Source organism: Anser cygnoides, chromosome 2, assembly GCF_040182565.1.
Source record: "Anser cygnoides isolate HZ-2024a breed goose chromosome 2, Taihu_goose_T2T_genome, whole genome shotgun sequence".
Lineage (NCBI taxonomy): Eukaryota > Metazoa > Chordata > Aves > Anseriformes > Anatidae > Anser > Anser cygnoides.
The window spans coordinates 84,738,617-84,764,865 of record NC_089874.1 but is presented as its reverse complement, the minus strand read 5'-3'; the positions used below and the strand labels follow the sequence as shown (position 1 = coordinate 84,764,865).

At 45.9% G+C, this 26,249-nt stretch overlaps 1 protein-coding gene across 1 annotated transcript; it reads left to right on the top strand.

Annotated features, from left to right (window-relative positions):
- The first annotated feature begins 2,919 nt into the window (after positions 1-2,919).
- PXDC1 (PX domain containing 1) lies at positions 2,920-26,249 on the top strand. Its single transcript, XM_048050204.2, has 5 exons — positions 2,920-3,257; positions 14,273-14,364; positions 14,609-14,726; positions 18,756-18,867; positions 24,597-26,249. Exons 1-5 carry the CDS (start codon positions 3,002-3,004, stop codon positions 24,712-24,714), a joined length of 696 nt encoding a protein of 231 aa, XP_047906161.1. The 5' UTR covers positions 2,920-3,001; the 3' UTR covers positions 24,715-26,249.

Sequence of the window (26,249 nt, the reverse complement as noted above, 5' to 3'; positions counted from 1 at the left end):
AATTGCCACTTATGTCTCTAAACTTAAATATAGAAAATAGTAACCCAAAGTGTCACACAAAAAAGGAATAAAATGTCTTTCAATAAAAGCCTGTCTTTAAAAAAGGGCAAATACATATTCCCCATTTTCTGCTGAAGAGCAGCTGCTGCACAGTGCCTCTGCCCATGCTGCATACACATGAAAAACTAGTCAAATGCAAATGACTGCCCTCTATGTACTTTTAAAAGTGCATGACAGATACAATTAGTATAGCAACAATAGAAGGTGCTGATAATAGAAGATACTTTCATCTGCAAGATGTCTGTGTCCCTTGTGACTATCCATCCTCATCCATTTTACATTCCACAGTGCAGAAAATCTTGCAAGAGCTGCCTTCCTCCTCAGCACACCGCTACACTAATGCAAACATTTATTTTCTGTGTGTGAACATTTTCTGGTGAAACTTTAAGAGAGCTGCACAGTAACAGATGATTATTACTAAGCCAACCTTCCTGAGCAGCAGTTCTGTCCAGATTTAGTGCCTGGCTGGCATTACACTGCTACATATACCGGGTCGACAAGAGGACATGTGTATTATACACATGCCCTGGCACCTGAGGTGAGAACCAGATTAAATTCCAGTGGGCTGTGGACTCACCCACAGGCAGCGAGGTAGCCACCAGAAGTACTCAGTGGCAGGTTTCAAAGATGCGCCACAGCTTACCCTTTCACTCCAAAAAGGGGATGTTGTGCTTCTGAACTTACGGGATCAAGACTGCTTTTTCTGGAACAGTATCATACTCTTGGGGGAATAAGGAACCAGTCCTGCAAATGCTACATGTGCAGCATTAGGTATAGGAATACTTCTACTTTTCATAATCCTAAAAATCAGGATCTGGCATCAATATGCCAACTTCAAGCCTTTTGGATGTAAAAATGTTGGCATAGGCTTATTTTTCATGAGCAGGCAGTGACAGTCACATAGGGTTTAGCATGATCTGAACTTTTTAATAAAGTTGGAAGGGTGGCACCAGTCAGACTGAAAGAGAAAAATGGAACCAAACGCTTAATGTCTCAAGCCTACAGGACACTGCACACCACCCGTAACCCAGCAAAAGTGGGTCTGTAAAACCTCCTAACTGAGGTCTTGCAGAATCAAGCTGAGGCCAGAGCTTTGGTGAGGTGCTGAGAGCTTCGGAGGTCTGTGGAGCTGCACACACTTCGTGGGCAGGCTGACAACAAGCAAAACTCATCCTATAGCAAAGGCAAAAAATACCAGCAGAACTCACGCACGTAAATAGTTAGAAGCAACTCAAGGCTGACATCTTTCAGAAAGGGGGGGGGGGGGGGGGGGGGGGGGGCTAGTCTTGCAGCTCTCTTCCTAAAAGTTTCACTTCCTTCAGATACATGGCTATTTCAGTTGCCACAGCAACTGTCAGAAGAGAAGGCATTTTATTTTCTTGTTTTGTTTTTTTTTTTTTTCCGTGGAAGAGCTGGGGAGACCACCAAGTACTGGAACAAGAGGAGAGATCACAAAAGCCCGTCCCGAACAAAAAGCACTGTGTCAAGATCTTCCTGCAGGACAAAGGTTCGCGGCGATTCCTTTCCTGCGAAACCGCATTGCATATTCTGAGCAGCCCATATCCGCGGCACAAGGGGTGTCTAGCCCTACAGGGCTGCGAAAACCCTTTTGTGGTGAGCCAAGGTGAAGTGGGTGGGCCTGTGCCACACACTTCACGACACGCAGGGGGATGCAGCTGGGCTTGCAAAGCATGTGCCCCCAGGTTGTTTGCTTTGTCTGGTTTTGTAGCGCAGCTCGGGGGGGCCCAGCGCTGGTCTCGGTGCAGGCAGCTTGGCAGGAGTCGCTCCTGAGCGCCGCAGCATCCGCTTCGACACCTCGAGTCCTGGTTTTACAGCTTCAGATTTCGCTTCAGAAATGGCTGCAGGTGCTGCGGAGCGAGGCTGGGGTGAGCAGGCACGTGCGTCTCTGTTTGGAGAAGCAGGGCTCTGTTGTTTGCGTTCTTCACATATGAGACTTTCCACGGTGCCCACCTCTCCGGGAGCCCCTGTCCCGCAGGGTGCTCCCTGCCGGAGGCCCCGCACGCAGAGGCCCATCCCGATGACGCACCGCCAGAAATGTGTACGTCTTTTTTTTGCAGCTTCCAGGCATTTTCAGGCACCCAGTTATCTCCCCCCACATTCCCTTGCTGTACGGCCCAGCGGGTACCCCCGGGGTGCGTTAACGCACTGCTTGGGGGCACGCTGGAAGGAGGGAACCCATGCGCAAGGGTGGGCTTCCCCATCACGTGCAACACAGCTGGGTCTCCCGTGGGGACGTCGGCTCGTGGGGCTACCAAGAGTCCTTGCTGCCTTTCTCCGTGTCACGGGCCTCCCTTTCCCCAGGGATGTCTCCTTTCGGGCTCCCCACGGCGCAGGGGTGCCCTGCGGGGCGCTGGGTGCCCGCAGGCTCGCATGCAGCAGCTGGAGGCGGCGCAAGCTATTCCCCAATCCCTTCCTTCCTCAGCTGGCCTGGAAGTTTGGAAAAAAAAAAAAAAAAAGAGAGAGAGAGGAAAAACAAGAAAAAAAGACTTCTAGGGTCACTGGGAGGGGAAAAATAAATTCCTCATCACGTCTGCGGCGTCTGCGAAACCGTCCCGAGGAGGAAGAGGAGGATCCCGCCGCCCTCCGCGGGGCCTTCGGGGGCGGCAGGGCGGAGGGGGAGCGGGGGTCTGGGGGGGGGTTGGGGGGGGCTTAGAGGGGGGTCGGGGGGACTTGGGGGGCCGCAGCCCCGCTCCCTCCCCTGCCTGGAGCCTCCCCCCCTGGCGGCGGCGGGGAAGAAGGGGCCGGGCCGCCCTGCTCCTCCGCCCCGGGGGTGCGGCGGGTGGCACCCCCCCTCGTCCTCCTCCTCCTCCTCCTCCTCCTCCTCCCCGTCCTCCTCCTCCTCCTCCTCCTCCTCCTCCTCCTCCCCTTAAGTGGGGCGCTGCGGGCGGGGCGCCGCGCTTCGCCGTCCGCCGGCGGCGGGATGGCCTCGGCCGTGTTCGAGGGCACCTCGCTGGTGAACATGTACGTGCGGGGCTGCTGGGTGAACGGCATCCGGCGGCTCGTCATCAGCCGGCGGGGCGACGAGGAGGAGTTTTACGAGATCCGCACCGAGTGGTCGGACCGCAACGTCCTCTACCTGCACCGCAGCTACTCCGACCTGGGGCGCCTCTTCAAGCGCCTCCTCGACTCCTTCCCCGAGGACCGGCCCGAGCTGTCCCGCTCCCCGCTGCTACAAGGTTTGGGAGGGGACGCAGAGGGGGTCCCGTCCCCCCAGCCCTCAGCCGCTGCCTGCCCCGGGATGGTGGCGGCGGGGGGCTCCCCCCCGAGGGGGGCGAGGGGACGGGACGGGGCGGGGGAGCGGCACTCTGCGGTCGGCAGCTCGCCCCGGGCTGTGCTCGTCTCGGTTGGGTTGTTTTTAGGGGTGGTTTTGTGGCTGTAAATGTGCAGCACCCCCCCCCCCCCCCCCCCCCACCCCCGGGGAGGTGGGCGCCGGGTCTCTGCTGGCACCCCGGAGCTTTCCCGGGGGTGTTGCGGGGAGAGGGGCTAAGGGGGGACCCCCCCCCCGGGCCTGTTAGCAAGGGGACGGGAAAAAGGTAAAAAAGAAAAAAAAAAAAGAAAAAAAAAAAGAAAAAAAGGGAAAGAAAAAGAAAAAAAAGGAAAAAGGGAAAAAAAAGGGAAAAAAAAGAAAAAAGGAAAAAAAGAGGCCGTCAGCGGCGCTTGGCAGTGGACTCTCGCGTCTCCGGGAGCGAGCGCAATTCCTGCCATAACTTTGTGCAGAGCAGGGCAGCCTCAGCAGCAGCAGCCCGAGCCATTTTCCTTCTCCCTTCCCGTTTCGGCAGCAGGAGGAGCGGCCCCGGGGGGGCTCCCCCCGCTCAGCCCCGGCCGCACCGGCTTGTCAGCCTGGGGGGGTGCCCTCCGTTTGCTTTGCGGCCGGGGGCTGCCTGCTTTTATCGCCGGGCCTCAGCGGGCTGGGAGCGGCAAGGCAGCCCCAGAGGGCCCCCCCCGGCCGGGTCGTGTCCCCCCCCCCCCCGGTGCCGGTGGCATCCCGGGGCCGTGGTGTCGCCTCCCGGCCGGGCACCGCCGCCACTCGCGGGGGCCGGGTGCCCTCTGCAGGCGGCGGGCGCCGGGGATGGGGGCCGGGCCCCGGAGCCCCTGGCCCCGATGGGGAGCTGGGGGCAGGCAGGATCGGTCCCTGGGGGTCCCGGACACCGGCCCCTCGCTGAATTCGTCCCTCAGCGCCTCCTGCAACAGCCTGGAAGCGCAGCGAGGCTTTTGTAAAGCGCTGAGCTGGGTTCGCGCATCCCCGGGGTATCATCGGGGCAGGTGCAGCCAGGGGGGGTTACAGTCAGTGCTTGCACTGGTTGTGCTCGACAGGGCCAGGTAACACACACTGTTGGTCCATGAACGGCTGGGAGAGAGTGAGCATCCTCAGATCTTGCCTGAGACCCAGAGCCAGCAACCTCTGCTTGCCCTTATCTTGGGAACAGACGTACCAGCCCCTGTCAGATCTGGAATGAGCAAAAGCATCAGGCCAGGATTTGAAAAATTGAAGGCAAATGTAAGCAGATCGTGATCTATTCGGCTTGGTGAGGAGGTGGAGGTTAACTCTGCAGCAGAGATGGAATCAAAATCCAGAATAGTTTGTAAGCAATCACGGCGCGCCTCACACTTTCAGTAATACTCTTTAAAATTAAGCTGCTCCTGTGCTGAAGAAAATTACTTTGCCAAGTGTGTTTCTCTGCATAGAGAACACTTCATCATGCCGGCATTTTAAACAGTGGCCACAGCCTTGTGTAACTTCATGAAGCTGAAACATAAAAATCTCATTTGACTGAGTGACACTGATGCAAAGATTTGGCTCTAAGTACAGGTTGCGTGGAGCGTGTCCGGTCTTGAGAAAACTTCTGGGGTAAGCACGGTTTCTAAATGTCCTGTTTAAAAGCTGAGGTCCTGCTGCACACAGTAAAGCTCAAAGTATTTAACCCAGCAAAAACACCTGACAAAGATACAGCCTTGTGTGTGTTAGCGTTCAGTCATATAGAACTGTGTGTGTGTTTTTTATATGCATACAGATGTATATGCATATGTATGTGTGTTTGTTTGTGTGTTTATCTTAGGCTTTCTGAAAGAAGCTGAATATTAGCTGTGCCTTTTATCTGGAGGAAGTGGTTAAATGTTGCAAACCAAATTTGCATTGCATTGAAAGAATCCAGTCCTCCTACAGATTTGCTTAAGGACCATTAAAAGAACTAGAATTATCCTGCAGCTCGGTCATGCTGTGGTATGTTACAGTTTAGGGATGTGTTTGAGGAGTGCAAGGTTGAGCTATTTGATGTTACTGACTTCTTTTAGGAAGAATTTATATATTTTTTTTTTTTAATGTGAGCAATTTTAGGAAGAGTTGGTTGTCACCGTTATTGCTGGTTTCAGCAAACGGCTAACACTGAGCAGCGGTGTGCTCCTTTTCTTGCTCAGCCAGAGCAAACAGAGCAAACTGCCTCCTCCTTCCATTTCTCCTCCCCTGCCCCCTTGCCCTGCCCTCCACAATCTCTCCCTCCCCGTACTTCCCAGACCCGCAGGGCGCTTTGCGGTTCCAGAGGAGGGGATGGGAGGCCCTGCTTTCCGCGTTCGCTGTGCGTCTCACCCTTGCTTTGGCATGAGAAAAGAGGAGGTACCCGTGGGGGAGCATGGCATACACATAGTCTGGTCTTGTCTTTGATAACTAATAACAGCACATGGCACAGCGCGCTCCATGTGTGCATCTGGAGCGTGTTATGATGCTGAGGGCCAAGGACGTTCAACAGCACGAGGCATCTTACTAGTGAGCTAGTAAACAAGGTTAGATGTGTGCATACCTGCAGGGTGACTAAATGTGATTCACTGTGATGTTACCAGTAACTTGCTAGTATCTTATTTGTGTCTGAACCGTGCCCATCCCTTGCTGTAGGCAAATGCACAAAGAGGATCACAGACAAACACAGGCTAGTTCACTCTTGATGTTACTAATCTGTCTGTTCCTTTCTGTATGCAGAATAAACAACTTTAGTATTTAAATCTCTTTATGAGAAAGACAGCCCCTGGACTTAGGAGCTGACTTTATATTGGTGATTTAGAAGTAGTTGCAACAGACCCAATAGGTGCTGGAAGTGAAGTATAAATCTGGAAAAACACTTCTTTATTTTCCCTTCTGTTTTCTCTACCTATTACTTCTAAGGTTTCTTGGTTAAGATTTATCCTGGAACCTGATCCAACGTCTAGGCAGTCATCCACCTGCCTTGGACTTCAGTGTGGGCAGGACCAGACCCTTGGGTGCCAAACCAGGGCGAGCTCATTAGCAACCTTTCAAAGCTTGGGTTTGGTTTGCCCTTGGAGTGGCAGGGTGTTTTCTGGCAGGCCTGCTCTGCTGGGACTGTGCTGCCCCATACCACTGCTCTGTTGCTTTCGTGATCAGGACAGAAGCTCAGATGCTCTTCCAACGTGGCTGTTCGTCCCGTGCCTGGTGCTGCTCTGATACTCCATGCTGTCAAGTCAGAAATGCTCTTCAGTCTTACACATTTTTTTTTCTTCCTAGATGGACTTCCTTTCCAAAGTGCTCATTCCCTCCCCTTTCTTCTTTCCATCCCTCCTCTGACTCATTCTGCTCTGCTGTGGCCTTTTTTCCCTTGCTCTCCTTTTTGTTATTGTATCTGCTTCTCCGCTTGTTTCCCTCGAGCTGCACTCCCTTTGCTTCTTCACCTTCACCAGACTGCTGCCAACGGTGTTTACCTGGAAAAGCTCTCCAGAACTTCTCGGTTATCTTCTGCTGTGCTGGCACTCAACCTTTGTCCAACCGTACAAGCTGTCCAGCAGCCGTGGAGGCTTCCCATGGAAACTTTGCGCCTGTATCTCGCCTCGTAGCACAGAGGAGTTCACTCGTCATCCGTAGCAGCCCGCGGGCAGTCCTTCCCGGGTGACTAACGCTGAGCTCTAGCTCTGAGGCTCGTGCCTGCCCTGCGACTCGGTTGCCTCATGTGGGAAGCAGATGATCAGCTGTTTTCTGTGTCAGAGTGGCTGTGCACCAGGAAGCACATGGGGAGCTCCTCCAGGGCTGCGGTTCGAAGGACTTGTCCCAGGGACTTTGTCTGCCCAGGCTTTTCGCTGTAAATGTTGTGTTTGTAACATACAATTTTCTATATGCTGCGTTGTGCAGTTGTTGTTTACGAGACTGTCTGGGAGGGTGATTTATGCAAAGAGGGAGCTCTACACAAACAGCACAGTGGTTTCCACAGACGGCAGCTGTTTCGGTGCTGTGACAATACAGATAAATACACTGCATCTATTGTGCTCTTTTCATTGTTGACATTGTCAACAGTTCATTAGTGGAGCTTGCTCAGAGCTTCTGTCTGGCAGACAAAGGATGCAGCTCTCGGTTATCAGGCTCTAGCAGTGCTCTATGACTGAAATTAAGTTTGGGGCTTCTGCGTTTGTTTTTTTTTATTAGCCGAATTTCATGGTTCATCGGTAATGATGGAGATAAATGAAGCTTGCTGTGTTGTAACACAGCTAGGCACAAGTTCCCTTTTTGTGGTGGACTGAGGCAACCGGGCAATGTGTCTGGGAGGATTTTGGTGGAAAGGAATGGAAATGAGGTTGTTTGCTCATCACAGTTCTCACCTGATAAGGAGCTGGCACTAAAAATGGTTGTAGGAGCTTGCATTTTTCATCAGGCTTTGACTGCTCTGTTCGCTTTCATCTTGTGCTCCTTTGACATCTTGTTTCTTGTGGCTCATCAAGCATCGAGGCAGGGAGCTCTGCGGGGAAGGTCTGTGCTGAGCTCTGTCACTGGGAGGTGCCGTTTCCCCATATCTAATAACACGTGTGGAAAATCCGTCAGCTGGAGGTCTGGACTTCTCAGCTTTTAGCTCGCCTCCTGTGCTTTGCAGGGCTGCTTGGGTGTGCCAGGGTCCTCAAGTGATCTTGAGGATTGATTTCAGTCAGACAGTTGTTTGAATAGTACTTCGTGCCATCCTTATTTTCACACCTGCTATGTATGAATTACCAAAGAAGTGCTCAGCGTTAGAGCTAAAAGCACACAGTGCAGGCAGGGTTTTGAAAGCTCTGTCTTTCAGTGTCTAGCAGATTTATATCAACGTCTTCAATATGCTTATTGCTACCTAGTAAGACTTATAAAAGCATGGAGTGGCTTACTTGCATTTTGTGAAACCATCTCTCTCAAAAACACCGTCCCTATTTTGTTCCTCAGCAATCCAGGTTAAAAAGAGCAGCAAATGTGCAACAAACTGCAAACATACAGTCCCCTGCACCCCTCTTTTGAACTCCGTCATGTCCTTTTCCCTGCTCCCTGAGCAATGCCACCAAGATGTATCATGTCAGTGATATTCCATGAATAGAAAACCTTTTGTAAAGGCTTTAGAGACTGCAGTGACTCTTGTCATATGAGATGGATGGATTTCCTAATGAGGGGAAGGGGCAAGTGTGACCGCCTCAAGAGCGGGGTGCAGAAGAATTAGGGAAGAGGCATCAAAGAGGAGCTGCCAGTGCTGCTGGACTAAGACTAGAGCCACAGCTAGCTCTGGGATCCTGTCCATCGTGATGAGAACCAGATGCCCCAGAAGACATCATAAATAACCAGCAGAGAACAGAAAAGTGGCTATCCTGGTCTCTGGTAATTGGAGAGCTGATATCCCTGATTGTCCCTAATTATCTGCCCTTCTCTGGGTCTTATCAAGTCTTTGGACTGAAGGGATTCCTGTGGTGTTATTTCTGCAGAATTATTGAAAAGTTGTGTGAAACGAGCTTTTTCCTATCTTCCTAGCGGAGTAGCAGTCATCTGTGCAAGACAGCTTATGCATCTTCCCTAAAGATCTGGGATCCCTAATTGCCGCTCATTGACTTGTGCAAAGAGATAAGGGTGGGCTCAGGATCAGCACCTATAGGCCATACATCTTTATTGAAGTGTGGATTTAGCAAAACACAGTAAGACTTCTGCCTCTATTTATCTTCTACTCCTTTTTTCACTTTGATATCTGTTCTGCAGTTTTTCCTGCAGGGGACTGAGAGGGGATTGGGTGAGAAGGGCTCAGTGCAAGGTTTTAATCTTCATTTAGATACTGAAATACATAGCATTTGTAGTATCATCATTCCATCTTGCACACATCTTCACACAGTGCACCTTGGCCTCTGTTCTTGCTCGGTCTCCTTTACCTGTTGAACTAATTTTGAGAAAGTAGGAGATCTCTTGGACATTCTTTGCTCCTTTCCTGACCAAAAGCCTCAGGTGGAGTCCTTCAGCCAGGAGGGACAGGGTTTGCCCGCAGTTTGAGATCACGTACCTAGCAACTTGTACACAGCAACACGTCTCCAGACAAACAGATGACTTTGTGTCATCGTTGAGGGATGGCGTATGAGACAGATTTCATTTAGGCATGAACTCACTCTTCCTTGGAAGGCACTAGAGGACTGTTGAGACAAAGCAGTCATCATGGGCATCAGCTGTCAGGACCACATCGTGATTTCATTACAAGCTATGCAGTGTGTTAGATATGGCTGTCAAAATATCATTAGTTGCAGGTTTGGTGGCTCATATGGCAGTAATAGGACAGACTTGTGTGTTGACATCTTCAGCTGGCTCCCAGTACGCTCTCCTCCTCAGCTGAACTCGTTTCCTGCTCATTTTCAGCTCCGGGCCTCTCTCCCACGCCGTGACCCAGCGTGCCAGGGACACAGCTGCATGCTTGATCCCTGAGTCTCCTGCAGCTGCTCTGGCACCAGGGTCCCTGAGCAGGAAGGATGCTGCAGGCTCGAGCTGCTGTTTGTGCTGTGTTTTCCCAGAGGTGTGTTGTTGTTACGTGTGCGTGGTCTCAAACTGGGCAAATCCTGTTCACCCTGTCTTCAGGACTCTGCTTGGGGTTCTTGATCAGGAAAGGGGCAGTGGAGATGTCGAAGTGATTGTCTCCTCCCTTAAAATCAGCTTGCTAGTTACAGGGGTTGTGTGCACAGCAGAATGCTGCTAAAACCAAATACCCCAGGTACAGGCAAGTGCCACCCTTGGTCACACAGTGTGCCTGTATTGTCCCTCCTGTGACCCAGCGTGTGGGCTCCCTTGTGTGCAGGGTGAAAAAAAATCTTAGAGGTTTGTGGTGTTTGGCAGCAAAAGGCTTTGTGGTTTAAAGAAAATAAAAAGGAGCCAGTAGGGCTCCAATTTACCTCAAGCCCTATAAACATAGGTGTTTATAGTATTTAAATCACTTGAAATGATAGTTAATTGTCCAAGCACAGTATGGGTAACAAGACAGAGAGCAAAGTTTTCCTGGGAGGAGTTTGCGCATGTTTTCAATTAGCAGTCAGACAGCAGCCAGGGCAGAGGGAAAGGCATGAGAACAGTGTTTCACCATGACCTCACTAAGAGATTTCCTAGCTTTCAGCTCAGCTCTGTTGCATGACTGAACAAGTGGAAGAAAACACAACTGGTTCCAGGCTACTGGTAGCTTTATTAATGTTTTCTCTTTATTTCAGGGCAAGCTGCCTGAAGAAAGGTTCTCGGGGTCAGAAAGCCCCTGATGGAAAGATAGGCACGTCTTTGAGCTCCATGGGCAGAGAGACAAAGGCATCAGGACGTGCTGTAGCTGCCGTATGGATGCTGCTTACGTGGCCAGTGTGTGTGCAGTGAGTGCAGCATGCTCCAGATGCATCCAGCTTGTGGTGCGTTCGTGTCAGGAGTAACAAGTGCTGGAGGTGCTGGACTGTCTATGAAGGCCAGCACATGCGTCGTGTCTGTTTGTTCAGACGTTTCCAGCGTCTGGAGATCCTAGACCAGTCTCTGGCCTTTTTTTTTTGTCTTTGCCTTGTCAAAGCTTCAGAATGGAAAAAAGAAGGCAGTCAGGGGAGAAAGCCTCCCTCAAAGGGCACCTGCTGTGCATAAGCAAGCTGTTAGTGAGGGGTAGAGACGGAAATCTTGGGTGCAATTCTGTGACCTTTCTTTACACGAATCCCAATTCCTGCTCGAGCTGGCTGTGTGGTGCCTGGAGGAGAAGGTAGCTTACAGCAGGTATCCTGGCCTGCAGGCTCTTACTTCTCCTGCGCAGGCCGGGATTTCCTGAGGTGAAGTCTTTGACAGGGCTGGTTCAAGGCATTCCCCTAATTGTGCTGGCAAAGCAGAGGCAGCGGTGTGTCGCAGCAGCACGGGAGAGGAAATGAGTTGCAGGGGAGGGTGAAAGCACCTTGAACCAGCGCTGCTGCTGGAGACTTCACCTTGGGAAACCACGGTGTTGTTACCCAGGCACATGTATGTTGTGGCTGATGACAGCAAGCATTCAGTGAGCGCTGGAAGGGAGCAAAAGGAGGGATTGAGGCCTCCGTCCCTGCTGGCTGCATGGGCAGGCAGTGTCTTGCTCAGGGTAGTGCAGATGTTGGGCTGTAAGCAATCCCTCAGGGTGTGGGATCGCAGCCCATGACGAACTGAAAGCCACGAGGGCATCTGTTAACTCTTAAAAACAGAGCCTTTTAGAATTATGATAAATGAGGGCCTTGTAAAACTTGGTAGCTGTTGCAGAAGAAATTACAGGGCTCGATATATATATATATAGCAAGTCAAGTGGTTTCTGTGCGCTTGGTCTGCAGACGTATGGAAAGGAAAGTTGTAGCCCTGCCAAGCTTGCTTGCCTGCGACTGATCGTGTAAGGTCAGCAGCTTTACACAACAGAGCTGTGCATCCGTAGTCATTAAGCACACACACAGGCATCTGTCCAGGCAGATGTATCACTTGCTCTCCTTCCTACGCTGTCTGCCTTTTGGTTTTGATATTAGTAAAAGTGGCAGTAAGAAACAGCTCTTATTGTGTCAGATGTTAAAAGTCGGCCGTGCCAGTTTCCGTGGGTTTGCATGCCTGGTGTGTCTCCAACAGCTCGAGCAAGGAGTACACAGGGGCTGGAAATCCCTGGTGAGGGCAAGAAGCTGTAAAACCTCCTACTGGGTGAGCTGTGAGAGTGCCACAGGCTGCCGGTCTTGTCCGACTTCCCTCGCTGAAGCTTAAAAAGGCTGTGCGGAGCTGCAGATGCTTCGCCTGATTACTAATGAGAGAAAATCTCACTGCTTGGCTGGTTTCCCTCTGAGTAGGAATGTGCAGTGTTGTTGGTGAGGTGGACTTTTTCATCTTTTTCCTCTCTCTCTTTTTATTTTGGCTGCTCTTGATTTGATGAGTATCTTCATTTGTTTCAAAGCATCCCTCTTTCTGGCAAAATACTAATTTCACCAACAAGTGCTTATTTGAGGAAGGCTTTGAGGACAAGGGTAGATTTGAGAGCACATCCCCGGTGGGTCGGTGGCGAGGGGGCCTGTGTCCCTCGGTTCTATCTGACGTGGGCTGTGGCAGGGCGACAGCATGGTTCAAACACCACACGCGGGCTCCTGAGCTGTGGGGCAGTTGGCAGCCCTTTTTAGGGAGGATGATTTCTTTATTTTTGCAAGGTTTGAGCTTCCATCAGATGTGGAATGGGAACATACTTGTGAAGGGGCGACACAGATCCACCCAGGCCCGCTCACACCCAGCAGTTAGGAAGATGAAGGGTGCTGGTCTGCAATTCAGCTCTGAGGCGTCAAGCACAGCCCTGCTAATACGCAGTCGGCGGACCCATGCAGATGAGTTAATTTGTGTTTACAGCCTTTCAGAGAGTTCCCATGCAAAGCTGCTCAACCGTGGTATACAGCAGCCAAAGCAGGATGTGCTGCTGCCATGCTTACTTGCCTGTGGGTGCGCGCCGCTCTGCAGTCAGGAGAGGGAGAGAGCTGTCCCGGAGGAAGAAGTGGCAGTGACGCTGACAGAAATGGCAAAATGAGGGACTATTGAGCAATAGAAAGACTTCCAAGTAAACCTGGCTGCTCCGGAGACAATCTGTTTTATTTAGCGCTCTAATCTGAGGAGAGCTGACAGTTTCCAAGTCACACTTTTTTTGTCTGGAAAGTTTGTATGTGGTCACGTCACACCAGTAATGCAACAGGGACTGATGCAGATGGAAACATTTTGTGAATGTTGGCCCCAGATTGTTGTGTATTTGACAGCTCTTTCTGGTCTTTTAATACAGAGGTAGAGATACATGTAGAAGACTGCACTTAGAAAGCTTAGTGCTTACAATGTTAATATATTGAGGTAGTTTCTTACAGCTTGCCTTTTGGATGTTTTTCTCTCTTTATTTAGATGGTTTTGATTTATTGGGTCTTCTTTTGCTCCTTTTTTTTTAATATTTTACTTTTTGTTTAAACCAGTGAATCTTGTTGAATTTAGTAGTCTCTTAGGTATTTCATTTCACATATGTATCTTGTTCTTTGGAAAAACTGTGCACATTTAGAAGCAAAATGGTAATTAGGTTAGAACAAGTGAGTTACAAAGACCAGAAATAAACAGGCTGTTAGAGGGATGTAAGGTATTGGGGTTGGCTTCTTCTCATTTCTCCTGTATGTGCATATGACCTGTGTTAGATTTCCCTGAGCTTGCCAGGAAAGACAGAAGGTACATATGCCCTGCAGATTATAAATATGGAATTTCTACAGTATTACACTTGAAAATCCCTGTATTGAGCAATTCAAAATTAGAAGCATTGTAATGCATCATTCAGGACACTAGAATGCAAAAATTCCACTTTAATCCCTCCTGCAGCTCTGTGATAATTCAATGATTTAAGGAGAAGAAAAAAAAAAGGCAAACAGTTGTTTTGCACTTGGAGAACATGGCACTGAGAAATCTTCACTGGGTTGTTCATTGGCGTTTGCATTCAGAGAAATACAGGAGTGCTCTCGAAGGCTTTTGTGTAGCTTATGTTTAGTCTTTTCCTCTGATCTGTGGGTTGCATTTTTTGGCTTCTTTGGGTTTTCTTTCAATTTTTATTGACAGAAAAAGGATGAATCATGGTTCTGGGAAGAAGAAAACAGGCATTTTGGTTATCATTGCTGGGAATGCTGTGTAGTGAAACTGTGGGTGAAGGAGTAGGCGGTTCTACTTCTGCTTGTCTTGCAGCTCCTAAATGTGATCATAAACAGCTGAACTTGTGTCAGGCCTGCGACTGTGCTAGTAACTACACCCACCTTAGTTTGGGTACACATTTTATGATCAGTGTGGGTTAAAAGGCTTATTTCTGGAAGGCATAATATTTGAGGTATTTCCACATCTTCTTGAGCAGCTGCTTTTGGGTGCTGAAGTGTGTGTACACATGAAAACGTGCTTTTGCCTATGCTCACAATCTGTGTATTTTGTTTCTAGGGCTCATCACAATAAAAGAAGCCCATGACATAGAAGCCAGACTTAATGAAGTGGAAAAGCTTCTGAAGACTATTATAAACATGCCATGGAAGGTGAGTAAGTCAAGTTCCACACTTAGCCTGGCTTGACTCCTCCTTGATGGTGACACACACTCTCACGCAGATTAGAAAGCAATGGTTTTTGCCAAACTGTAAAAGAAGCAACAATTTGAGCACCTTGCAGAAGTGCTGAGTGCCAGAACCATGTGATGACATCTCCAGGCAGTGGGATGGAAAGGGAAAAGAGGAACAAAGCAAACTACTGGTAAAATAATGGACGTCTCTCTCTCTTTTTTAGTATTCAAGGTCTGAAGTAGTCCTCACATTCTTCGAGAGGTCTCCTTTGGACCAAGTTCTAAAGAATGACAATGTCCATAAAATTCAGCCAAGCTTTCAAAGTCCAGTCAAAATATCAGGTAAGAGTTGTTTGCTTCCTACAGTCAAGACAAGAATTAAAGAATGAAAATGACTGCATTTGCTGTTCCCTTTGTTCTTTCTCCATCAGCAATTCAAAAGACAGTTCTCCATAATCTGCTTTATAGCATAGAACATATAATTAACCTTGACATACTAGGCAATAAAATGACAGGTGAAACTGAAGGCTGAATTCAGAGAAACAACATGAGGAAAAGGCAATCCTCACTATTGTCGCATATAATAGTGCTGTTAACGCTTAGGAAGGAGATTCTGAGGTCTTTATGTAGTTCTGTGAAAATGTAAGCTCACTGCCAAGAGGCTAGCAAAAAAGACAGTGAGAATATTTGGAATTGTTAGGGAAGAATGAAGGAGAACCACCACATCTTGAATACAGTGTGCTCAATTCTGGTCTCTGTCTCGGACAGGACATAATTAAATTTGAAAACATACAAATAAAAGACAGGGGCTCAAATAATTGAACAGCTTCTCTAAGAACAAGGTTAAATAAAGAAATATGTTTCAACTTTGAGAAAACATGACAGCAGGAATGTAATGGAAGCCTACAAAGCTGTGAATGGAAGGAGGTTGATTACCCTGTACTTGTCACCAAACAAGAATTGTAGGTTGGCAGATAACAGGCTTTAGACAAACAAAAGAAAGGTTATAATATTATGTTGCTTTCATCTGGAACACGGTTAAAGAATGCAAGTAATTGTCATAGGTTATCATGGAATTGAAAGCATAAATGACTTCAAAAAAGAATTAAACAAGCAAATGGAGCAAAAGTGCTTTGTGACCTGTCACAGTTGGAGACAGCAAGGTTCTAAACCCAGAGGGTAGACTGAAGACCAGTATCACTTGTATACTTGTCCATCCTTTCAGTCCATCCCCCTGAAATCTGCTACTGATTGTTGTTAAAATGTCCGTGGATGTTCGGCGTGCATGGTTTTGTATTACTACACTGAAAAGTTTCCTTTGAGCCTAGTGGGAACTGCAGACTTCTCTGAAGGTTGCAGTCTGTGACCTATCCCACCAGGTGGCAGTTCTAGTGTCACCAGAAGAGTTTCTTTTGGTGTGTGAAATAAGAGTGAAATGCTGCATAGTCCTCCAAGGTACATAAGATGTTTAGTACTAAATACATCAGTTTTTGTAGGTTCTAACTGTATGTTAGTTAATGACTAGCCAGTGCATCAGCATGCTAAGGATGTAAACAGTGTGTTTAAAGGACTGATCTCATAAACTGGGTAGGTGTTTTTTTTTGTTTTTTTTTTGTAACTGATCCTGAGCTCTGGTTCTAAACAAACTAGTCATGGGTTAAGTATTCTTTTAATTAAATGGTAAATTGCTTGTGAGCCTACCAACAACTATTTAGAAAAGTACCACGTAACAGAGAGCCTTGGTGAAAAGCGTGGTCTTGCCAGCCCATCTGGGCTGGTGCCTTCTTGTAGGGCCCCCAGGGGCAGGCTGCAGTGCAGGACAGGACAGAGCTTGTTAAGAAGAGCCCCTGGGGTCGTACAGCCGAGGGGGTGATGTGAGTTTGGCTACCTGGGCATGAGAGAGGGGAGCCAAAAAGTATGTCTCATGCTCCGTCTGAGAGTAGGGAGGTTCGGATGATGTCTTGAGTTGATATGGAAAGCACAGGTGAAATTCCTCATGTGCGTGTTTCCTAACGTCAGTCATCCTCCAAAGGCTGGACATGGTTGATGTGCTTTGCTTCTGAACACCTGGATGTGTTCTCAGTGTTGGCTATTGAGAGCATATTCACTATTTTTGTCTGGAATATGTTGCTGCTCCATGAGAACAGTGGCTGCAAAGTGGGTCCTAGCACCTGCCCATTATGAAATGAAGGATCCCTGAACTATATGCTATAAAAATGTGCCACTGAGAGCAGCCACACTTTTAAACCTTGTACCTTTTGCAAACAGGTAAACATAAGAACAGATGTACTTGGAATTGCATTGGTCAAAAACTGCACTGTTGCTGTGGCTTGATGGTTTTATTTTATTTTATTGTTTGTTTTGTTTTGTTTGTTTTGGTTTTGGTTTTTGATTTATTTTTTTGTTGTTTGGAAAGGTTTCCTTTAATTTTTGTGAGGGTGTGTACCCCCTTGGGGCACACATACTGTGCATGTCTGAGAATGCCACGCTTGGGTACAACAGAAAAGGTGGTGGAGATGAATCTAAATTCACAGGGAGGGGGTGTCTGGATGAGGGACAGGCTAGCAGTACAGGGAGGCCTTCTGCCAGCCTGCGTGTAGAGGAGTCGTGGAAACCATGTTAGCTGAACAATAACATGTTTTGTTTTAATCCTAAATTAATTTTCGTAGTCGAGTCATACCTAATTAATTGGAGGAAGATTGGAGAAAGACCTATACAGCTATGCAAAAGCATCATGTGGTAATTTGTTTTATTGTTTAAATGGCTGCTGCAAATAAATTTTTAAAACATAGGCGGAAATCTGATAATAAATTGCTATTTGCCTCATGTGAACGTTGCGCACTGGGAATGGCTTCAGTGTCTAGAAGTGCTGTCAGTAGATGGCAGTAAATGTTAACATCCAAAGCAGTTTGCATTGCAATGAAATGCTGTAACTTTTAGGTCATGTCAAGGACACTAGGAAAAAACTGTGCGGTATTCATGTTGGCCGTAGTGCAGCATTCTGCGTGGCTGCAGACTCAGAAAAACAGGCAAACACATTTTGTGCTCTCTGAACAAACAAGCTGTCCCCTCACGTGGTCTGGTTCAGAGTGGTAGGTGATGGGGAAGAGAGAAAGCCCCCGTCCTATGATGAAAGCTCAGTTTGAATTTATGATGTAAATTTTATTCTGCACTATGATGTTGGTTCGAGATGAGTCATGACTGAAGGGTGATTCTGCTGCTTTTCAGTGTTTTTACCACCCCAAACATATTCTGCTGAAGTGGGTTGCAATAAAATACAGACTGAAAGTCAAAGATTACTTTCCCAAAATATGGAATTGAGTTCTGGCTTTACCTTTATGTAGTAATATGCAAATGTACACTTAAAAATTACCTCCCTTCTCTCTCTCTCTGCTTTCCTCTCCTGCTCATTACTTGAACTGTGTAGTTGAAGTTAGTCTTTTTGAGGCAAGATCTTAGGCATTATTCCCTGTACATAGCTTTTCTCCTAACCATATTTTCTGCCACAGAAGAATTTCATTTTGCCTGTGCTGATAACACAGAAGAGTTCTCTTACTTTGAAGCAAATGATCAGTCATCCTGCTTAAGCCAGTGCTGATTTAAATAGAGAAGCATGTTCCTTTTGTGTTGGCCCTAGCTTCATCTAAGATTGCATGACCAGAAGAAAAATCCTTGTGATTTTTCTAGTTTACCTTTCCGTGTAATACGGATGTGGATTAACTTCTCATTGACATCAAATAGTACTCTTACTTACAAGCTCTATCCTTGGTGGTAAGTCAGTGGAATTAGTTGTAAATTTTAGCTGTTCTGGACTGGAGCTTCTTACACAGTAAGAAACAAGTAAGGAGAGTTGTGGGCAGTATAGCAGATGATATTGTTTTACATGACTTAAAGATGCTGGTTAAATTAATTTGGAGGGTAACTTTTAATTTCCTGTTTATCTCCTGTTTTGGGCTATTTTTTATTTTTTTTCTTTTATGCTTAACTGGTTTAAGTCTTGGAAATCTATCCGGGGAAAAATATCATTATGAGAAGTGGTAGATGGTGTCTAAATAGATGGGCTGCCATTCTCCTAAAAAATGATGCAGATTTTGCCACTGCCATTAGTGGGACTGAAACTGTGTCTTGCTTCAAATGCTCTGTATCAGGAGTTGATTACATGAATAAAACTACTTAAGTGCTGGCAGTTTGTAGGTGTAAGAAGCTGTGAAACAAACTCTTTGTTTCTGCTTTCCTATGCAGATTTTCAGTGTCACATGCATATCCCATTTCATAATCATGTCAACTACGTATGATATGCAGTTGTTTTCCAGCTTCCTTTTTTTTTTTTTTTTTGGACTCTCATCTTGTTTTTCTTTCTTCCCCTGACAGAAATCATGCGATCAAATGGATTTTGTTTAGCAAACACTGAAACAATAGTCATCGACCACAGTATACCCAATGGAAAAGAGAAGCACCTGGACGTAGACTCAGCAGAACACTTGTAAGTGTGGTTTGTCCATGAGTCATGCTGTCAAGGTTCAGATAAACTCTCAGTTTTTGGTTGTTTCTTTCCCCCCTACCCCCTTGCCAGCAAAATATTTTCTGTATAGGAGCAAGACTAGTGCAGTTGTCATTCCGACTGGTTAAAGATTACTGGGCATGGTTACTAAGGCTTCACAGCTCTTTACATTAAAATGTATAAAATGGCTGTCTGAGAATTATTGACCCCAGGGAGCTCAATCCTCTGTGTATGATAAAAGCTGTGACTGTCACAGAGACCCTGACAGGTGAGAACAGAGGAGCTTTTTCTTTCTTGCGTGACTGTGAAGGAACTGACTTGAGCCCAGATTTGGAAGCTGAAGAATCCTTACTGATGAAATATCCCAAATATTTGGGAAGCAAAACACCATCCTCAGAGGAAGGGGAACACATCCCTGAAAAAAGGAAGCTGAGCAGCTGCTCAGGTGCTGCCACATGCTCTGAGTTGGTGAAATGTGTATTTCATTAAGAAGGGGGGAAGTTAGATTAGCCTTATTTGTAAATTTTGCTTGTTAATATATGTAGGTATTTTGGGGTCAGAGACCAGTAACCAGGAAGGTTTTCATGTACGTCTAAAGTCAGTGACTCTACTGACAGATGGGCACTGACAGCAATCGGCTCCTAGAAATTTCTGTCATGGAAAGTGATTGATATTTCAATGAGCTGCAGGTAATGAAGCTTTTAAATATTTTTAATGAGAAACATTGACCTACATTTTCATTAGAGCAGTCAAAATGATGGAAACAGAGTGCTAAAAGCCTTATAAAGGCTTTATCTTTGAATACAAGGCTCTGTCTTGCCACATTTAAAATGTGATCATTGCCAGTCTGCAGAAGAGTTTAGAGCTTGATGAGATTTTGTCAGGGGCTGAAATGTCTCTCTGGCTCCACTGTAATTTTTTTTTAAGCCATTCTATTAACTTTTAAAAAAACCAGGGTTTTATCACTTACTGTTTTGAACCTAGACCTTGCTAACAGCATTTAAGCTCATAAGCTTATATTAATGAGGTTGAAATGATATACTGGAGATAATTCTATGTGGCCAGCATCTGGAAATTAATGTTGACAGTTCACAGTGGATCTTGTTTTAGTGCTGAGAGTGATAAATAATTAGAGCAGATGACTGAAAGGCAGCAAAAGTCTTTCCATTTTTACTGTTTCAAAATGTTTTTATTAAAAAAAAAAATCAGTCTTGATCTTAAAAATGTGCTCTGGACCAAGCAAAACTTACTAGTTTGGGTTTGGAAACTGCTGTCATCTACTTGTTATCCCATTGTTTGTCCTATATAGAAAGTCAGAAGACACTAAAGCCAGTATATAATACTAAATACTAAAATGCAATAAAAACTGGATGATCTGTTTGTTTTTCCATAAACTGTGATAGAAGAAACAAATCCAGGATAACAGCCTAGCTTTGTGGATTTGTATCTTAACTTCTTGAAGGAAGTTAAATCAGAAATGAAGATGTTAATAAATTTTAAATGTCTGTTGTGCATGGTACCTTAAATTTGCTCTTCCTGTAGCTGTATATTGGAGCTGGGAAGTAGTAGTTAGGAAGTAATGGCACTTGTGTAGAACAGCTCTTTTGTAAAAATTGATTATTATTTTTTAAAGAAAAGGTTTTCTGTGTTGTTGCTTTAAGTGTAGGTTAGTAGCCCAGAAAGGAAGTTTTAAAATCTTTTGGAATCCTATTCAGTTCCCTTTTTGTCTCTGTTAAATTGGATTTATGGGACCCATGTTTTCTATTCTGAAATTAGAGTTAATTCCTTGTGGACTTGTATATCTTCAAATGGGAACATTTTCCTTTCAGCAACATTAAACTCCATGTGGGTTTTGGCTGCTGATGTGCTTGAATCAGACATTTTGCGAAGCAAACTTGTATTTTTTGGATAGAAGCACTTGGATCTTCATCAGGTAGCATTTGTTTGCTGAGGCCCTGCTGCACTGGTCAGCTGTTGGACTGCCTCAGTGCTACCTACCAAGCAGCCCATCAGCTGAAAAGGCTGAAACTTCTTGCGGAAGAAACTAGTGTGTTTGCAAGTTGGAGTTGCTTACTCTGTTGTTCTGAAGTACTTCCTTTCTGCTTCCATCATTTTCTCTTTTTTTTAGTTGCCAGTATACCATACTATTCCAAAATGTGGTGAACCCAGTGCGTTTGGTGTCCATGTGCCATAAACAGTCCTCTTATGTAAACTTCTTCCAGTACACTGCAGACCTCAAAGAAAGGGTGGTAAATAAGCACGTTCAAACTCTGATTTTGTTACAGAGAGATAACTGTTCCCTGCGAGGACTGTTTGCACTTCTGTCTTTACAGCCAGCAGCAGGCAGCAAAGGCTTTGGAGCTGGACATGCTGCCTTTCTGGCAAACTCATTCCAGTAATAGATGTGTATTTTCAGGACAGTGCTGCTGTCATCATAAGCATTTTGTTGTCCCTGGGAGAGGCTTTCATGGGTGGCATTGCAAAAGTAGGTGGAGCTGGTCAAGTTAGATGCAGAATATTTCCAGGAAAGCAAAATCCTACTCTTGTCAGGAAAAGAAAATGTTGCCCCTGTGTTTCTTAGTCTTAGATGGAAGGAGTTCTGTTCAGGTACTGCTTGCATGTAAGGTGGTGAGAGGAGTTGGACTGTTGTCTCACACCTTATTTACACCGGGGTTACTCCTGTGAGTTAATGAGAAGTATTAGCTTCTACATACCTCATTTCCCACTTTTTCCTGGTGAATGTGAGCAGTAGCACTAATGCATTAGCTGGAGTTAAACCAACGAAGGAGGCTGTCTTACAGCACAGGGCATAGGCCCTTGTGAAGGACTGTGTGTCTGTCTATCAAGGTACTCAGAGGAACAAACAGCAAGACCAGGACAGCAGTTTGGCCATTAGGAGACCGCATTGCATGACAGTTTGCAGAGTTAGTATTTTGTAAACTTTATACTGGGAAAAAACCTGTTGGTTGGATGTCTTCACGTTGTAATAGTCTAGTTTTCTATAACTGATAAAAGAAGGAAAGAAGAATACGAATAGCTTTCTTGCCTCCTCTTCTGGCTTTGTCATTCATTCTGTCTGCCTCACTGGTGTTTTATAACCTGTTGTTTCTGGATCGCTGCTGGTCTGTAAGATAACACAACGTCACCTGTGAAATAATTGTAGGAAACTATGTCAAATTTCTTCTGCACACATTCACACACATGCAGGCAAGCAAACAGCCTGGTGGGAGTAGAGGAATGAACATATAAACATTTGGTGTCATTTTTTTTTGCTTGTAAGTAGAGAGCATGGTGACAACACTGCAGGAGAAAATGTGCGATTTTCTGTTCAAAAAGTTGTGGTCCTCATCATTAAGAGTTGAGAATGAGCAGGCAGGAGTGTGGAAAAGACAGAGCTGTCCATGTGCATACGTTCCAGGATGTATGGACACTGCTATCCAATAACCCATGATGCTTCCAAAGAAAGTGAGTTTTGGGGAGAGATGGAAGTAGGAGATGTTTCTGTTTCTTTATCCTACCACTCCTCTTTGGATCTTCTGAAATACCTGAGTCTTAGGACTTCCTAGTTTGAAGTTAGAAGTGTATCTACAATTGTCTTACTTAACTGCAGGAATTTAAGTAGTTGATGTGAAGGTGAGATGCAGTTTTAAACCAAATTATTTTAAAGCTTTCTCTGTTTACCTGTTATTCAGAGAGCTGAAGTATGCCAGCCTAAAAAAAAAAAAAAGTTAGAAAATATGTCCCCTAAGGGGACACATCCTATAGTCAGAGCTAGGTTAAAAATTATTTTTCCATCTTGTGCAATTTTCATTTTCTGTTTTCTCACTCTGTATTGAATGAATGTATGTTCTTTCAAAACAGTAAAGAGGGAGTGTACAAAAAAGAAATTTGACAGTTCTTCAGGTCCTTTGCCTGAACTAAGATGAGATTTAATCCTTGCTCTGAAGTGACTTGCCCTTAACTGCTAGGCTATCTGAGAAGAAGTAAAATGTTTTCTTAGTGCAGAAATCGCAGCCTTCTTGGAACTGGAATATGTGTCGCTGAGGAAAGTGTAGGTTTTAACAAGTTGATGCCTTCTGGATGACAGGAGGAATGAGGTGGTGAGTGAGGTTTGCAGAAATTCGAGTTGTAACACAGGAGGTAGGAAGTGAGAAGGAAAATACCAAAGCAAGTGAAACCAAATTTGGGAATCTCTATATTCAGATATCCTCTGCTTATCAAAATCTAAATCTCATGCCATGGGGAGGACAGCAAGGCTCTGTGGGAAAGACGCTCTAGTCATTGTTTCCTATTTGTCTTAAACATTTGGCCTCATACAAAAGCCAAATGGAGAGAAGGGACTCATACTCTCTCAACTTCATCGGCACAAGTTCAGTGTGGATACAAAGGCAGTTTCTGTTCCACTTTTGTGTGGGAACAGAGGCATTTCGTGTTGCTGCCAAATGCTCTGAGAATAAAATGGAAGAATGTGGACCTCAGTTTCATGACTCGCTTTACCAGCGTTCACTTGCTGCTTCCTTCCTTCATCACAAGTAGCTTTGAAAATCAGAGAGGACAAGATGATTTGCGTGCGCACCATGGTTCTCACTGTCCTGTGGTTGATTCATAAACATGTGGCTGTGTTGAGGAGGAGGTGGATGGGATAAGTACTGAGTACTTTCTGTGGAGCTTTTCCCATATCACAGTGAAAGCTCTTCTAGACTCAAAAACATCTAATTTCAAAGGTACTCAGAACAGCCTGATAAGAAAGGCTACATCCCATGAAATCATTCAGTCACTAGTAGGAGAGGAACCCTAGGAAATTAAAATCAATTAATAATGGTTTTGATCCAGACCACCTTCAACTCAACAAGGTAACCAGATGTCATGAGATGAGTTCAGGTATTATCATGACAAGTGCTGTGAAGAGTCAATGTCATACGGGAGAGGAGTCCTGTAAGTCCCTTCCGCTGAAGACTGCTGTCTAAAGAGATGTGGAACTTGCTTTCCTGGTGTGCTGGGTAGCTGTGTTTTGGCACAGTTTTAGAAGGAATAGCCATCCTGTTTTACTGAAAGCAAACTCCTTTGCCCATTCATTTCCACAGGTTACAAAGAAGCAGCTTCTATTTGTAATTAAGGACATGGAGAGCAATGGTTTCCATTTCTATCTCAACCCTCTTTAGTAAGTGCTGGATCTGGGTTTATGTAAGTGTCAGAAGATGCCATTTCTGGTCTCTCCACATTAGCAGAACCATACATAGGCTGATGTCACAGAAACTAACTTTATGATTCATGGTTGATCTGCATGGACCTTGTCTGACAACTTCTAGAGTAAGTTTGAATTTCAAGCTGCCGAGAGAGAGAGAGCCTGATGATTTCATTCAGAAAAGGGTTGGGACTCTAGATCTCTGCCTTGCAAACTGAGCTTCACAAAGCTGAAGCTGCAAACCAGCATTAGAAAGACTGTCACAGTAACACTACTCAGGTGTAAAGGAAGTCCGTGCATTATATTTACTCAGAAATTTAACCTGAGATGCCAGCAGAGGCATTCTTGCCTGCAGCCCTTATTCCAAATGACCTCCTCACAAATGTCTTTTCTCAAAATTTCTAGGGATCAGTCTTCAGATATTCTGGCCTTCTTTTCCCCCTGTACTTTTCTTCAGATTCCTTTGACTTTTTAAAATAATTATTGATGATTTAATGCCTCTTGTTTTGTTTTGATTTTTCCTTAGGTTCGAGAGTGTGAGTGACTTTACCTCAGAGCTAGAAGACAGCGATGATCCAACAGCTTATGTCACCAACTTGACATACTACCACCTGGTCCCATTTGAGACTGATATTCTGGACTGAGGCTGTTCAACGTTGCAGTCAGCCAGCATCCAGCCGACCTCTTCGTCCGTAGGTGAATTCTCTGCTCTCTCCAGCATTGCAGCTCTGTGAATATGGCTGTGCAGACAAGACCAACAGCAGAGAAGTTGCAGCAAGTACACCACAAAGCTGGCTTCGGAGTCTGGCCTTCCTATGTGTCTTGCAGAGATACCTTGTACGGAGGTAACTGTTTCGCTGCTGAAAACAAACTCGTTTTCCATGAAAGCAAGGCAGCAGAGGCTTCCTGGGGCTTGAGGAAATCTCTGCAATGTCTGTGGCAACTGCGACTGTGATACAGCCATTAAGACTTGTGCTGTGGTGTGCTGTCACCCGTGCTCCTTGGCTTGCAGTGCAAGTTGAGGCTTCCTCTTTCAGGATTCCACCAGAAACTTCCCCAGATGTCTCGACCACACTTTTTATGCTATGTAAGCGAGAAGGCAAGCAAACCAGCTGAATTTTGTCAGTTCCCTCTGCGGTTGCTAAATGGAGGCTTTGCAGGTCACTTTTTGCCCAGCTACCGGATGACTGGTGCCTTACATGAGATGTCAGAAATACCATTGAGTGCCTCCAGGCTACAGGACACATGAGCTGACTGCTTTACTTCTTTTAATCGTGGGTTTTAATAAAATCCCAGACGAGATGACTACTCTTTCCCTCTTTCCAGGAGTAAAGCAGACAGCAGCTGGCATTGCAATGGACTGCACACAATGTTTGGGTACCTGGATGATGTCAGAGATCTGGAAAGCTGATGGGAAAGCTGAGCTGCCCTGCTAAGAATGGTCAAGGCTATGACAGGCACTTGGATATGACTTTTGTCACGTGGACCAGAAAATGTGAATGGTGCTTACAGTTGTTTACATCAGAGAGATAATTTCCTATGCATATTTCTCCCTAGAGGATGGGGAGGAAGCCAATGAGATTTATAACATGTTTGGACTGAAAAAAATGATAAGCTACAGTGTGTCTACAGTGGTAGGAAATACACCCTCTCCTGGGCCAGTGAGGCTCAAGGAGTCTGTCTAGCTTTCTGGGATATGCCTGGGGGCCTGGTGCAGGCCTTGTCACGTAATGCTGTTGGTTTCAGTGGCATTAAGACAGTGGGAGCAAGAGTGGGATTGGACCCTACAGCATCTTGGCTACTGAGTAGTGCAAGGTTAAAACCTCTTTGGGGTGTCTCTCTTGCGGAGTGCTGTGAACTCCCAGCTCTCATTGTCAGCGCTCAACACTCACCAGCGTGACCTGTCATTGGGCTTTGTGATCTGATTGCAAACGTGAATTTGAAAGGATTGAAATGGGGAGGAGTGTGTTTTGGATGTGTTTCCTTGTAATGGGGCTTGTGTGGTCCTGAAGAAGTTGGTACAATTCCTTCTGCAGACTTTTCATTTCTATCTGTAGAATAACAGTCAAACAGCATTTGCTAATGTAAATAATAAATTATTGAGAACCCTAATTCTTTTACACAGTATGTTTTCAAAATATATTTTAATGAAATAAAATATAACTCGCCTTCAGTAAAA

Coding starts and splice junctions, on each gene's coding strand:
- PXDC1 (XM_048050204.2), top strand. CDS start 3,002: ATGGCCTCGGCCGTGTTCGAGGGCACCTCGCTGGTGAACATGTACGTG. Junction 3,258..14,272: donor CCGCTCCCCGCTGCTACAAG/GTTTGGGAGGGG, acceptor TTTTGTTTCTAG/GGCTCATCACAATAAAAGAA. Junction 18,868..24,596: donor GTAGACTCAGCAGAACACTT/GTAAGTGTGGTT, acceptor ATTTTTCCTTAG/GTTCGAGAGTGTGAGTGACT.